At 52.9% G+C, this 14646-nt stretch overlaps 1 protein-coding gene across 2 annotated transcripts; it reads right to left on the reverse strand.

Annotated features, from left to right (window-relative positions):
- Positions 1-190: 190 nt before the first annotated feature.
- Positions 191-13958, reverse strand: IDH3A (isocitrate dehydrogenase (NAD(+)) 3 catalytic subunit alpha). 2 transcript variants are annotated; one of them, XM_040969352.1, is made up of 11 exons: positions 13901-13958; positions 10998-11036; positions 8323-8406; positions 6964-7078; positions 6098-6285; positions 5394-5527; positions 4655-4757; positions 4500-4564; positions 3054-3138; positions 2730-2882; positions 191-1169 (listed from the first exon to the last, which is right to left on the reverse strand). In XM_040969352.1, exons 1-11 carry the CDS (start codon positions 13925-13927, stop codon positions 1086-1088), a joined length of 1077 nt encoding a protein of 358 aa, XP_040825286.1. In that variant the 5' UTR covers positions 13928-13958; the 3' UTR covers positions 191-1085. The 2 variants fall into 2 exon arrangements, with proteins under 2 accessions (XP_040825286.1, XP_040825285.1); XM_040969351.1 differs by having other exon boundaries at positions 10974-11036.
- Positions 13959-14646: the final 688 nt, after the last annotated feature.

Below are 14646 nucleotides of genomic sequence, written 5' to 3' on the forward strand. Positions count from 1 at the left end.
GGATGTGGGCGGGAAACACAGAGAGCAGACCAAGTGTCAGTCACTTTGGGAATTCTTTATTTTTGCCAACCCAAGAGCCGCTGAGAACCAGCACAAGCCGATACAATGGAAGCAGCCACTTAAACACATGAGCAGTGACACCTGATTAGGCTAACATTAAAACAGACCCAGGGGTGGGAGAAGGTTGTCCCCTGGGGCACAGCAGGGTGGACAAGAGCGGCCTCGGGTGCAGGGCCACAGGGTAACAGTTCATGCTGCGGGGGTCTAAAATAGCCGAGTTCAGCTCCCAGCATGCTGCAGTACTGGGCTTCAGCTCGGGCGGACAGGGCTCTGGCCTCTGCCAGGCCACGAGCGAGGTGCCCTGGTGCAGCCGCAGAGTACACTCTCAGAAGCTGCGCCAGCTCAGCAGGCTCAAGACAATGCCCGGGGGAAGAGGAGGCTCGCCTGGGACTCTAACCAAGACTAGCAAAACCTCCAGGTAACAAATTGGATCTTCCTGACAAAAAAATAAACATAGCCACCCCTGGGCTATCCCCTGGGTCTGCAGCTCTTAATTCCTGCGTGGAAATCCACGCAAAGCTCAATTCTGTATTTCTCTGTGTCACTGAAGCAAGCCAACTGCCTGGGGCGGGAACTTCGGCGGAGAGGCCTCAAGCGGGCCCACTTAGCTTTTTTTTTTTTTTCCTTTTTAAAAAAGAATGTCATTTTGTGCTATTAAGCCAATATTCCCTTTTATTTCCATTCTGGTTTTCACAAATCAAGGAAACCAGGGTTTTTCTTTAATAAAAAAGAGATGTTTGCTCTTGTTCATCCTGGATCCTGGGATGTACGGCTGAGAAGCTGTGCGGACAGAGTGTAAAATGGTCACCGACAGCACACGGTGCAGTCCTCCTAAGAGCTTTTCCCGAAAAATGGTCACCAGATGGACGTTGAATAAATAAGACAAGCGCCTGGAGAAGGGCCCTGGAGGGCGGGCCCAGTGGCATCACCTCCTGCCCGGGGGGTTAAAAGGACTGGGGCTGCACTGTCGCCAGGGAGGCGGACCCCATGCCCAGGGCCGGCGACCACTGCGAGGCCACAGCGGGCTAATCCAGATCCTTCACTCGGCGGCAGATCTCCTCCGTGAAGTCTGAGCATTTGGCGTTCCCGCCCAGGTCTTTTGTTAGGCTCTGAGGGAAGGAAAAAAGTGAAATTACATATGTAAACAAATGGAAAAGTATAAAGTTTTAAATATATATATATATATATATATGCCATTGGGGAAAAAAGAAAATACACACACATGGCAGATGAGGCCAAGGGCATTTTTGGTTAAGGCCTCCTGCAAGACGCCAGGTGACCGTGTGGAGATTAGTTCCTCGCTACAGAGGGAGACCTCACCCTGCCACTTGCCCCAGGAGCACTGGGGTACCCCGGCACACGGTCCCCAGAACTCCTCACAATAAGGCATTCTCACGATGAAGGGGAGTAGAGGGAGTTTCCAGAAGGTTCCCTCTTGCACAGCGCAGGCATTAAGTGTGTATTTACCAGTTATGGACACTGAGGCGAAAGCAAAGCTAGACCATGGCCTCATACAGCCCTCGGGGAACTTCCAAATCTTAGAAAGCTCCAGCTGTGTCCCTGTCTGGTGTTGGAGGCTGAGACATGAGCACTAATGGGAGGAGAATGAAGAAGTGCTAGGGATAGATGGAGCGGCCCAATGGCTGCAGGACACAGAACGTGTGACCTGGTTTACTACCCCAGCAGGGATGGGGGTGCACATCGCACCTTCTGCCCTTACCCCCACAGTCCTTGAAAACATTAAGGACCCAGGCTCGGAGTCAGCTCTCAGAGACCCTTCTCCGGAACCTATACCCCTTGTCTGTCCTCTAACTGAGAAACATACACAGTGCCCGTCAGTCTGTGGGTCCAACTGCTCACGGAAGTGGAGGAGGTGGCTGGGTCAAGCCAGACTCAGGGAGGCCCGGGTTGTGACAGTTGGGAGGTAAGGGACCTGGGACAGGGTCTGTAACTCCTCTCTCTGTGCCTACTGCAGGCTCTACTTGACAGAGCAGCAGGGATCCACCCAGCTCTACAGAAGGAACCTAAGACCATCGAGTAGCCTTCTGGTCTTAGCTGTGAACCTTCTGTAAAACTTCTGTGCTACTTTTGTTATCACAGATGTATATTTAGCACCAACATAGCACAGCGTGGCACACATGACAGGTGTCCGGTCCTGCTGTGAGGGACCCAGGAGCTCACCATCTTCACATCTTAGAACCAGGCGTAGGCATGCTACCAATGGTTATGTCACCAGCTGGGTTGCCAGCTTCCCACAGCAGAATGCCTGGACTGCGTCCTGGCCCCCCTGCTTCCTGCTAACACACACCCTGTTCGGGAGACAGGGTGCCTTCATGAGAGACTCGGATGGAATGCCTGGCTCACACCTTCAAGCCTGGTCCTGCCCTGGCTGACGCAGCCCTCTGGGAAGTGAAGCCTCTCTCTGTGTAACTCTGCCTCTAAATAAGTAAGTTTTGGTAAGACATCGCTGCAATGGCAGGTGCCTGGCGGCCTTGACTCTTGCTCCTACAGCTCTTCTTGCCACACCTGAATGTCAGATAACACACTTGGGTGTTTGCATCCCTGGAGTTCACTGAGGAAGCCCCTTAAGTGTGCCGAACCTCTGTTTGACACCCATCCCTGAAGTGCTGAGCAGCACACCACACCCCCTTCCCACAGATGGCGGATACCTTTCCATCCTTAATTGTGGCAAAGCAGGCGGCCTCAATCCTCGCAGCATGGTCAAAGAGCCCCATGTGGCGCAGCATCATCACGGCGCTCAGCAGCAGGGCCGTGGGGTTGGCCATGTCCTTGCCTGCAATGTCCGGGGCTGTCCCGTGAACCTAGAGCCAGGCAAAGTACATGAGTTGGAGGCAAGAGCAGGTGGCTCCCAACCAAGGGGGCCTGGGGCCAGCAGCATGTCCAGCCATGGCAAACAAGGACAGGGGATAATGCAGACGACCCAGTCAGACTTTAACTCAGAACTTGGCCTTTGGGGTGGGGAAGGGCCTTACCGACTCAAAGATGGCAACCCCATTGGCTCCGATGTTGCCGCTTGGCGTCACGCCAAGTCCGCCGATCAAGCCTGCACACAGGTCGCTGGAGACAGAAAAGCAATGCTCAGAACATTCTGCAAAAGGAGACCTTTCCCCCTGCCCCCCGATCCCTCTCTCCAAGGAACCAGGGCTCCTGGGACAAACAGCTGATCCCAGGTGGAGGTCAGGGAAAAGTGGCCAAGCATCAGCCCACAGCGTCTTCCAGAAGTCAGGTGGGCCTCATGGGAGGAGAAGGCATGGGGACATGGTTTGAGGGGACAGTGGGACATCAGGCAATAAGGGCAGTGATGCAGTCATGGCAGAATAATCAGAAAACCGTGAGCCACCCATGGCAATGCAAAGAAGTAAACACAAACAAGAAGGAAAAACTTCCTAGAGTGGAAAGGCAACTAACACATGCAGAAGGGGTGATGGGCTTAGCGAGCCACTCTGGCTGCCGTGGTAGGGGCTGGAAATCTGGCTGCTCAGTGTAAGAGGCTTCTTTATACAACCCTAAGATCACGTCAACAGTCACTAAGACATTCTAAAAACAACCACCTACCTAGCTGTATTTAACCAAAAATGCTGGACTCAGTCAACCAAATGTCTGGAAACTGGTCACAGTGATTGAATGATCAGGGAGCTACACTCTGAGCCCGTCAGGCATGGGGATAAGACGACAGCCCCCAGTGGCTCTGTCCCCAATGTAAGATAACCAAGAGATGGAGGCCTCTGGGAGATAGGGAACTCACACTTTCTTCAAGGGAGTGGACCTGCAAGAGTGGGCTAACAGAGGGAGCCTGTCCCTTCTCCCCTCTACCTTCCCACCCAGAGCTGAATCCCTCCAAAGCTCCCATGAGAAGCCACGCAGAAGCTGGAGCCGCCACACGCTCGAGCTCCCCCACTGCTAACAAGGAGCCAGGACAAGCTTCTCCTCTTGAGAAGCACACAGCCTGCATGCTCTGTACCACAACAGAACGCAGGCTCAGATGCTGCCTGGCCATCTTAAACCAGATGCTATGGGGCCCAGCACGTTGGCCTAAAGACTAAAGTCCTCGCCTTGCATGCGCTGGGATCCTATATGGTTGCCAGTTCTAATCCCAGTGGCCCCGCTTCCCATCCAGCTCCCTGCTTGTGGCCTGGGAAAGCAGCTGAAGACGACCCAAAGCCTTAAGACCCGCACCCACGCGGGAAACCCGGAAGAGGCTCCGGCCTCCTAGCTTTGGACTGGTGCAGCACCAGCTGAGTGAATCATCGGATAGAAGATCTTCTCTGTCTCTCCTCCTCTCTATATATCTGACTTTGCAATAAAAATAAATAAATATTAAAAAAGAAAAGATACTATGGTTTTATGCTGCCGCAGTGAAAATGTGAGGGCCTCGTTCATCTGACGCCAACTGTAAGTCAACTTGCAGTGAGGCTCACCTAAGGATATCTCCATACAAATTCGGCATGACCAGGACATCAAACTGGGACGGGTCTTGTACCATCTGTGAGAAACACAAGCTGTGCATGTAGTGATCCTGCAGAGGGTGCCCCACTCACCGGGGCGGCAGGTGCGGGTGAGCGAAGATACTCACGTTCAGACACACTGTGTCCAGGTACATCTCATTGAACTTAATGTCTTTACAGTTCTCGGCCACCTCCCTGCATTTTTGCAGGAAAAGGCCATCTGACATCCGCCTGTACGTAATCAGATAAAAACTGTTGAGAACAAAGACTTGTGGACAGAAAAAGATTGAATCAAACAGGCAAGCTCAAGGTAGTACAATGCCAGAAGCCACCATGTCCCATTTCAACTACACTAGCTATTTCCCAGGCAGCTGATAAGATGTAAGTGAGAAAATGTCTGGAGAACCTCCGGGAAGCACAAAAAGGTAAGGCTATGTAGCAGTTTGATGGCAATGGAGAAGGAAGGCTCTGCTTTTACATCGTTATCCAGCAACAAGTAAGAAACACCATAAACAGGATCCAAATGGCTTAAAAGTTATACGCCTCAATCATTCAACCCTATCCTTATTTTGCAGTCAATACCTGTGCTAGGCCAGGAAATGTTTTTCTTTACACAGTGAGAGCTAGCCCTTAATGGACAGGGTGCTGGCATCTCACACCCCTAGACTCAGCCCAAACGATTCCATGCCCCGAGCACACGGCCCGCAGGTGCATCCCCCTCTATTACATCTCCCATGTGGCCACCGCTTCCTTTTCTGGAACTCTTCATCTCTGGAACCTGAACCTCCTCATCTTGAAGACAGAACAGGAAAGCCGGCTGCCCCAGGGTCCTGGGCAGGGAGCTCGGCAGCTGTTCTGCATACTCACATGATGTTGGCCTTGTGCACGGCTGTGACGTTGCTGCGGTGATTATTGCGGGCATACTCAAAGGCGAACTCAGCGATGCGTTTGCTTGCCTCTTCGGTGATGAGTTTGATGCTCTGCACCACTCCATCCACAATCTAGAAGGGACAAGGCCTGCTCACTGGACAGGGCGAGGGGGCAGTATCAGCCCAGCCCTACGTCCTAGGCAGCACAAGGCCCACTGCACGGAGGGGGATAGCTGCCTGACAGCACCCCTGGGAAGTGGGGGGTCCAAAGGCAACATCAGGGTGTAGATGTCTGGCCGAGCCAGGAGGCGCCAGCAGGTCCTATTTCAGAATCCATGACTCCAGCTCTCCACTGGTGCAGGCCCTGGGAGCAGTGGTAAGAGTGCAAGTACGTAGGTTCCTGCCAAGCCCGTGCAAGACCTGGATTGTATTCCCAGCAACCTGCTTTGGCTCCGACCCACTCTTGGCCACTGAGAGTGACACCAATAAATGGATGCTCCCTGCTTCTCTCACTCTCTCAAATAAATAAACACCAACACTCAAAAAAAAAAATTAAATTCAGAGGGCAGCTCCCCTGGCACAGGACAACTCCTGCCAATGCTCACACAGCAGGAAAGACCTACAACCTGTAACGCAGACACCTGTCCCAGTCGCACAGGGAGTGACGCCACAAGGGCTCAAGGAGCACGGGAGGGGCCGTACCACATGCTCGATACCGCTATACTCTCCCTCGGTGTTCTCACGGATGGTGACAATGTTCACGTCGGTGTAAGGGGTCTTGTAGCCTTCGATGGAGACGCACGGCCGCACGTTGGCGTAAAGATCAAATGTCTTCCGGAGCAGCAGATTCATGGAGGGGTGACCAGCTGCTATTGGAGTCTTCAGAGGACCTGGAACAGGGGAGAGGACGCAGGTGGCCCTGGGACACACCTTCCTAGCCTACGTTCTGCCCGCTACCTTCTCCCAGCCCGTCAGCGTGCCAGCAGGGAGGAATGAGGCCTCAGCGTTACCTGATGCTCAAGCGCTGGGCACGACTTCCTCCTCACCATATGAGGTGGCAGCTCCATTCCCATCATTTAAAAATGAAGGGAAAAATTGGAAAGCAGAGGGTGAGAAAAAGAGCCAAGCCTCCAGCCAGTCAGGCCCAGGGAGCAGAGGCACAAAGTGGGCCCAGTCGACTTTTTTTTTAAAAGATGTATTTATTTTTATTAAAAAGCCAGCACCCTAATTAGTCACAGAATCACAAATGTCAATATGAAGTAAAATGATAAAAATGGATAAAACATACATGAGAGATACATCTAGGTGAAGATAAACAAATAACCACTACGTACTAGTCAGCAAGGCCTAAGGTTCATCACAACCACACCCAGCCCCATCTAAAACACCTGTCACGGGAATAACCACCACCTCAAGCCTTACCTCCTCAGCCCCACCATACACCTACCCCAGCACCACTGTCGCCCCCACCCCACAGCCCTACCATACACCTGTCACAGGAGGCATCTAGCACCCGCCCCCCACCATCCTCCCGTCACAGGAGGCACCCAGCACCCGCCCCTCGCTACCTTTCAAGCCCATCTTGTTCTTATCCATGGACTCCTTGGCCTCCGGAGGGATCATCCACTTTCCTCCTGGTCCTTGGATGGCAGTGACATTCCGCTCCTCCCACTGAATCGGGGCCTGGATGCCACACAGAGGACAAGGAACTGGAGACTGAACCAAGAGCAGTGCGCTACAAGGATGGGCAAACTACTTCACTAGAGATGCGATCATTGAGAGCAGGGATGACAGGGGTCCAGGAACGTCAGCCTGCAGTACCCAGCGGAGAGCATCCCCCTCGATGCCCTCATTCTGGGCCACTTCTGGCTGCTACTTGGTTGCCCTAGCCTTCTGCTCATGGACCCTTAGGGTGGCTTTCTTGGAACACCGTGAAAGGTGGTGACATGGGCTGACTGACACACTGCATGGCCCTGACAGGCAGCCCTGATACATGGCTAACTTTGAAAACACCATGTTGAGCCAAGGAAGCCAATTCCAAGAAAATGGACATGAAAGGTCCAGAATAGGGCCATCTATGGAGGCTAAAAGTGGATAGGTAGGAGCCGAGGGCTGGGGTTGGGAGAAAAGGGGAGATACAGAGTGACTGATGGGTACAGAATCTTTTGGGGTAAAGAAAACATTTTTAACTTGGTTGTGATGAGGGCTACAGAACTTTGGGAACATAATGAAAATCACTGGATCGTAAACTTTCAACAGGTGCATTGGGGCAGGCATCTGGCACAGCAGTTAAGACATCTGTGGAATGCTCACATCCCATATTGGGACTCTGAGTCTCGCCCGGGTTCTCCAGCTGGCTTCCTGTGAACACGCACAGGCAGACAGAAGTGATGGCTCAAGCTGCCAAGTTCCTGCCACGCACTTGGCGGCAAACCTGGATTGAATCCCTGGCTCCTGGCTTCTCTGGGGTGAACCACTGTGAACAAGCTCACAATCTCTCTCTCTTCCATAAGTGTATATATGTAATAAATATATATTTCTTTCTCTTCCCGTAAACATATAATACTTTTTAGAATTCACTTAAAGTCTCCTGTAAAGATTTCTCTTCTCTTTTGGCAAGAAGGCAGGTAAGGCAGACAGGTGACTTAGCAGGGCTTAGAGACCTTAAGCCCAGGCAAGGCTCCAAGTCGCCTCAATCCTACAGTGCCACTCTGATTACTTAATACCCAACAGATGGCACAGTGGTCTCCTGCATCAACACGGGCAGAAGCTGGCACCCATGAGGCATGAGCTGCGGAAGCGACCACCTCGGGAGAGAGCGGAAGACACCATCTTCATGGAAATGAGCACAGCTCACAGTGTGCAACAGCTGGGAACGTCTGTCTGCAAGTTTCAGACAGACTTTTTTTTTTTGGAAGCCCACTTACTTTGGCCGCGTCGAAAATCTTCATCACCGCGGCTGAGATTTCGGGGCCAATGCCATCTCCTGGAATTAGAGTCACTGTCTGAACCTGAAGGTGGGAGAGCATGAGGGAAGGAGGTAAGAAGTGGTTTCTGAGGATTGAAAACAGAGCTTTTAGAGAAAGGCCCTTGATGGGGCACTCTAGGATGACTCAAATGACTTAAAGGAAACAGGCACAGTGGAAGCAGAAATCAGACCTACAGTCCACGTGCTCTCTGAGCCTAGCACCATGGCTCAACAGGCTAATCCTATCCCTCCAAACACTGACATCCAATGGGATACCGGTTCATGTCCCGGCAGCTCCACTTCCCATCCTGCTCCCTGCTTGTGGCCTAAGAAAGCAGTAGAGGATGGCACAAAGCCTTGGGAACCTGCACCTCCATGGGAGACCTGGAAGCTCCTAGCTCCTGGCTTAGGATCGGTTTAGCTCCAGCCATTGCAGCCACTAGGGGAGTAAACCAGCAGACAGATCTTTCTCTGTCTTTCCTTCTCTTTGTAAATCTGCCTTTCCAGTAAAAAACAAATCTTTGAAAGAGTTCAGAGAATCTTCTGGATGTAAAGAGGGTCAACTGGACACTCCCACCCGGTACTCCTATTTCCTCTTAGAAGTGTTACAAAAGGCCCGGTGCAGTGGCCTAGAGGCTAAAGTTCTCGCCTTGAATGCGCCAGGATCCCATATGGGTGCTGGTTCTAATCCTGGCAGCTCTGTCTCTCCTCCTCTCTGTATATCTGACTTCATAATAAATAAATTAATTAATTTAAAAAACAAGAAGCCTTACAAAGATACCAATTAATTCAGCTCTGTAACACCAAAGACAGCTGTGTGGGCACGCACACTCCCCTTCTCACTGAGACCCTGGAAACATCACACAGCCTCAGCCTTCCAAACTCTTCCAGACTAACAGGGGGCTGCTTCAGCACTCGGATAAAACTGGACTGAAGTGCCCTGAGAGGGTCCCAGCTCCAGCTTCCTGCTAACGTACACTCTGGGGCAGCTGGTGACGGCTCAACTAACTGATTCCCTGCCACCCCAGTAGGAGGCCCAGACTGGGTTCCAGGTTCCTGATGTTGGCCTGGCCCAGCCCCAGGCACTTGGGAAGAAAACCAAGATCTATAGTTCTATCTCTTGGTCTTTCAAATACAAGGAAAAGAGAGGCATCTGTTTTCTACAGTCGGCCCTGCAGCTGGCTCCTTGGTGGTGAACGTAGCCTCCAGAAGGCTCCCAGAGCTGGGCAGTGAGCAGCAAGGACAGCACGTGTGGCCGCACCTGCCGAGGCTGAGGTGCACAGACAAGGGCGAAGGACAGAGCGAAGGCAGCATTTCTAACTTAGAAGCAACAACACGGAAGAGGCCGAGACCAGCGACTTAATATGCAGCCCCTCTCTCCAACAGGGACCTGCACACTTGACAAGTGGAACTTCACCCAGAGAGGAGTTTGGCTCCAGGCCTTTTTCCGCTTCAGCTGCCCGAGCGACAGCTCCTCCACAGTCAGGAATTCACGTTTGCCCCCTGAGCCTTGGCCTGGAAGGGCTCCTTGGGATTTTTCACACACAAGTGAAGAAATTGTTTCAAAAATTCGTAACTCCTCTTACTTCTTTCAAAAGCAATCTCCCCCATCAGGCTAGTATTTTAAAAACAAAACAGAACAAAATGAATACAGCGTGAAAAGCAGTAGCAACAGAGAGCTGGGGCCATCCCGGCGGCTTCCAGAACACGTCTCAAATGCTGTCTTAGCTGCCTTGACTGTGCAGGGCGAGCCGCGTCCTGCATTTCCGGCATAAGTAGAGCCAACAGATCCTTCTGGCCTCATCCTCTTGTCCTTCCAATGGGCAATGACAAATGCCAGCAGGGCCACCGGCAGAGCTACTTTCCCCCGGCAGGACAGGAGGCGAGTGAGGGGGAAAAAAATGCACCATGGTCACGTAAATCCCAAAAGGTTATACAGGACTACAGGACATCCGAATCAGCTTTTGTAAAACAAATGGGGTAACATAAAAGTGAACAGGAAGCCACTGAGCCCACAGTCTGAGTGTTCCAAACCTGTGGCATCAGCCAGAAAAGCGCAGGCACTAATGCTGAGGGCTGGGAAGGCAGGTAAGGAGCAGAGGGTGACACCGCCCCCCCCACTCCAGTGACAGGTGCAAGGAAGGCGCGGCCTACAGGGTTCGCACAGGGTCGAGACATTCATGACGGGCAATCTAGTCTGTAGAGGAACTCCCCAACTGAAAAAGCAAAGCAGCTTCTGAAGCTTCTCAACAATTTTCCTCTCTACTTGCACTGGTTTTAAAAGGAACCATCTTGCTGAAAGGAGTTCAGGAGCGAAGGTAACGGGTTCCAGGGTGGTGATTTCTGTCTATTTTTAACAAGGCTCCTTCATGCTAGGACTGTGATTGGTGTCTGAGGCCAGCTGTAATAGAATATTCCTTCTGATGTGCAAATGGCCTCGGAGTTTTGCAAGCAACAGTAACTGATAATTTCAATATATGTTATAAATATACGTGGCCAATTTCCCCTAACATGGAGACAAAATGCTATACAATATACATGTCAGAGCATCTTTCTTGAGAAACTTCTAGAACAGAAGGGAAAAAAAAAATAAGACATAGTTATACTCACACCACCAGCAAAACCTCGGGTCACCTGTTTTGGGTTGTGGAACGCCCCCAGCAGCCGAGAGACCTATGTCAATATCAACAGAGACATGTCATGCGCAGAAGGAAGGATATAGTCGCCTGGCGGGGGACAATGCCACCTGCTCGCGCAGAGGCGATCTTCCTACAAACACTCCACACGCATCAGAAAAGGGAGGGATATGAGCACAGAGGCGGAAACCCGAATGTCGTGCCACATTTCCAAGACTGACCCTGAGGATAATATCGAACTGCTGTGGCTCACACACCGTGTTGTCTGGAGATCTAGAAGGTTTGATGTCACTATTCCTGCCTACCAGCTCAATCCGGGGGTGACACACACTCTGAAACAATCACCACCAGCCTTATAGCCAGGGTGTCTCTAGGACACCAGAGTGCAGCTCGCTGACTGCACCGGCAGTGACACTGAGACCAAAGAGATGGTGTACCAGCTTCCCATGCGGGTGCTGGTTCATGTCCCGGCTGCTCTACTTCCCATCCAGCTTCCTGTCTGTGGCCTGGGACAGCAGCAGAGGACAACCTAATACCTTGGGACCCTGCATCTGCAGGGGAGACCTGGAAGAGGTTCCAGGCTCCTGGCTTCGGATCAGTGCAACTCTGGCTGTTGTGGCCACTTGGGGAGTGAATCAGTGGACAGAAGATCTTCCTCTCTGTCTCTCCTTCTCTACTCACCTTCCTCTCTCTGTATATATGACTTTCCAATAAATAATAATAATAATAATAATAATAAATCTTTAAAACAAACAAACTACCAGTGCAGTGTGGGGCACATGGCAGGACAATCAACATTGGTGCTAGAACAACTTCCACAAAGCCAGGGTTTGCTCTGGGTGAAAAGCTTTAACAGCTTCAGCCACTTTATTCCAACTCAAATCTCACATGTATACTGGCATCGGGCGGGGCAGCACCATGACCCTGCGGCCCCTTCAGGTGAAATCCTTAAAGACAGCAACAGATGCAGAAGTCACCTGCCTCAGCCGAGAGGTCCCAGGAGGCATCCCTGGGGAGAACTCCGGGTTGGGAGGGTTTGCCATGTGGACCACACCAGACACGGCGCCAGAGTCCCTCGTTCTGCTGGCTCCAGCCATGCCCCACGGATGGACTAGGCCAGAAGTGTAAGCTCCTGGGTGAAGGCATCAATCTGTTTGCACCCTGCTCTGCTCGGCCGTAAGCCGTGGCCATGGGTCTAAGGGAGGGAACTTTATTTATTTACTGAAGCGCAAAACCACAGTCCGCTGAGTGGCCTGGATGAGCCACGTCGAGGCTCCTGCTGCACGTGTCAGGTACTTTCTCCTACATGATCTAACCTCAAGCAACTCTGGGGTGCAAGGACAGGACTCAAGGCTCGGGGACTGGAGTGACTGGCTGAGTCGCACCCAGCACTCCTAGGGGAAGGTTTTCTGTTTGCTTATTTGCTACTGAACAACAGTGCAGAGGGCAAGCTTTAGGCCTGGCACTTCAAAGTGCCAGGAAGATATCCATGTCTCTTGGAGTACCTGGGTTCCACACCCAGCCCCCGGCCCGGGGAAAGCAGCAATGGCAGTTAAGCTTCTTGCGACCCTACTTCCCATTTGGAGAGGGAACCAGTGGGGTTCTTTCTCTGTCTCTTAAATAAATACAACTTTTAAAGTAAATAAGTAAACAACAGTACCTTTCTCTGGACCAATCTTTGAAAGCAAAATAAAGGAAAAATAGTATGGGGACTGTGGTGTAGCCAGTTAAGCTTCCATCTATGGTGCCAGCATCCCCTGTGGGTGCTGGTTCAGGGCCTGGTCACTCCACTTCTGATCCAGCTCCCTGCTATGGCTCTGGGAAAACAGAGGACAGTTCAAGTTTTGAGGTCCTTGCCCTCATGTGGGAAGACCCAAAAGAGACTTTTGGATCCTGGCTTCAGATCAGCTCAGCTCCCGCCACTGCAGCCATCTGGGAAGTGAACCAGTCAGTGGAAGACCTGGCTCTCTGTCTCTCCTCTCTGTAAACTCTGTTTTTCCAATAAAAACTAAAATTGAATCTTCTTTTTAAGTTTTTGTTTTTAAGTAGTAGGTTTCAAAGTTTATAGGCAAAAAAATTAATTGCTTATGGTAAATTTCGGGAGAACCACTCACTCATGGTTACTGGAACCGTGAGGCCTACTTTTTCCTTGGACCTGACCTTGGCCAGAGCAGACCCAGCCACTGGGGTCCTAGTCTCAGCTCCTACACGGGCTCCGTGCGACCTTGAGCAAGGCATCTGCACCCAGAACCCCAGCAATCCCACACGCGGCGGGACACCTGTTCAGCTCCTGCCCCCCAGGCTGTCATGGGAAGCTCAGGCTCTCCGGGGCACACCCGGGAGAGGTCCCAGGAAGGCGCCTCCGTCTGCCTGTCCCAGGGGTCACATGGTCATTCCAAGGCTTAGGATGCCCCGTGTCCTCTGAAAGGGACACGGCCACAGGCGCGCCAGAGGTCACACCGGGACACGCTCCAAGACAGGGGGAAAAAAGCCTGGCAGCGAGAACGGCGCCGGGATTCCCTCACCTGGAAAAGCCTCCCCAGACCGAAGGCAGAGACGCGGCCGAGCGCTCCCGGAGGGGCGGCCAGCGCCGGGCCATAGGCGCCCACGTCGGCGCGGTCAGCTCCGCAGCAGGGGCGCGGTCAGCACCGCCCTTAGCTCGGGGCCCCGATCCCGCGAGGAGCCGGGACCTCCCGGCCTGACCTTGACGCCGTCCCCCACAAGAGGCTCGGCCGCCCGGCGCGAGGCTTCCCGCACACGGCGTGCCGGACACGGGGCGCGGCGCCCGGCCTGCCGGCCCAGCGGCCGTCCACGCACCGCCGCCGCCGTGCCCCCCGTCGGAGCCCCGCCAACACGCGGCCGCCCACCAGTCCGTTCGTGAAGTCGGCCGCCCGTGCTCACCTTGGAGATCCACGCGGGCCCCGCCATCGCGTCCCCTCCGCTCACCGCAGCGACAGCAGCGACAGCAGGGCGCATGCGCGCCGCCCGCGCCCGAGGCCCCGCCTCCTGGACGCCCCGCCCCCACGGCCAGTCAAGCCCCGCCCCGGGACCAGTGACTGCCCCCAAGGGCCAATCGTCGGGCTCGTCTCGCGGTGACGCGCCGCGCCGGGCGGCGACCCGGAAGCGGCCTGATAGGGATCTCCGGGCGATCTCCTCCTTCTTCCTCTTCATTCATTCTTTGCTTAGGTGACCCGTTTGTCCTGAAGCTGTGAGATGTGGGAGCCTGTATCGCGTCTTATAGTCCCACTGAGGAAGACATATCATGTATTGACGTGTACATCATTAAGTTCGCTCGCGGTTCGTGCAGGTGAATTAAAGGTAAAAACTAGCGCAGCATCACTAATGTCTATTTTTTTTAAATACAGGAGTGTCCCTCATCCTATTTGCAGTTAGTCCTTGATCCCATCCTTCGGCCCTGCTACTCTAAGTTACAGAGAGGAGAGACAGAGGGAGCGAGATCTTCCATCCATTGGTTCGCTCCCCAGATGGCCTTGATGACCAGAGCTAAGCAGTAACCAGGAGCCAACAGCTTCTTCCGTTTCTCCCACATGTGTGCAAAAAGCCTATGAACTTGAGCCATCCTCTGCTGCTTTCCCAAGCAGAGAGTTGGTTGGGAAGTGGAGCATCCAGGACACCAACCAACACCT

The sequence above is a fragment of the Ochotona curzoniae genome, unplaced genomic scaffold, assembly GCF_017591425.1.
Source record: "Ochotona curzoniae isolate NIBS_2020 unplaced genomic scaffold, NIBS_Ocur_1.0 scaffold_4701, whole genome shotgun sequence".
Taxonomy (NCBI): Eukaryota; Metazoa; Chordata; class Mammalia; order Lagomorpha; family Ochotonidae; genus Ochotona; species Ochotona curzoniae.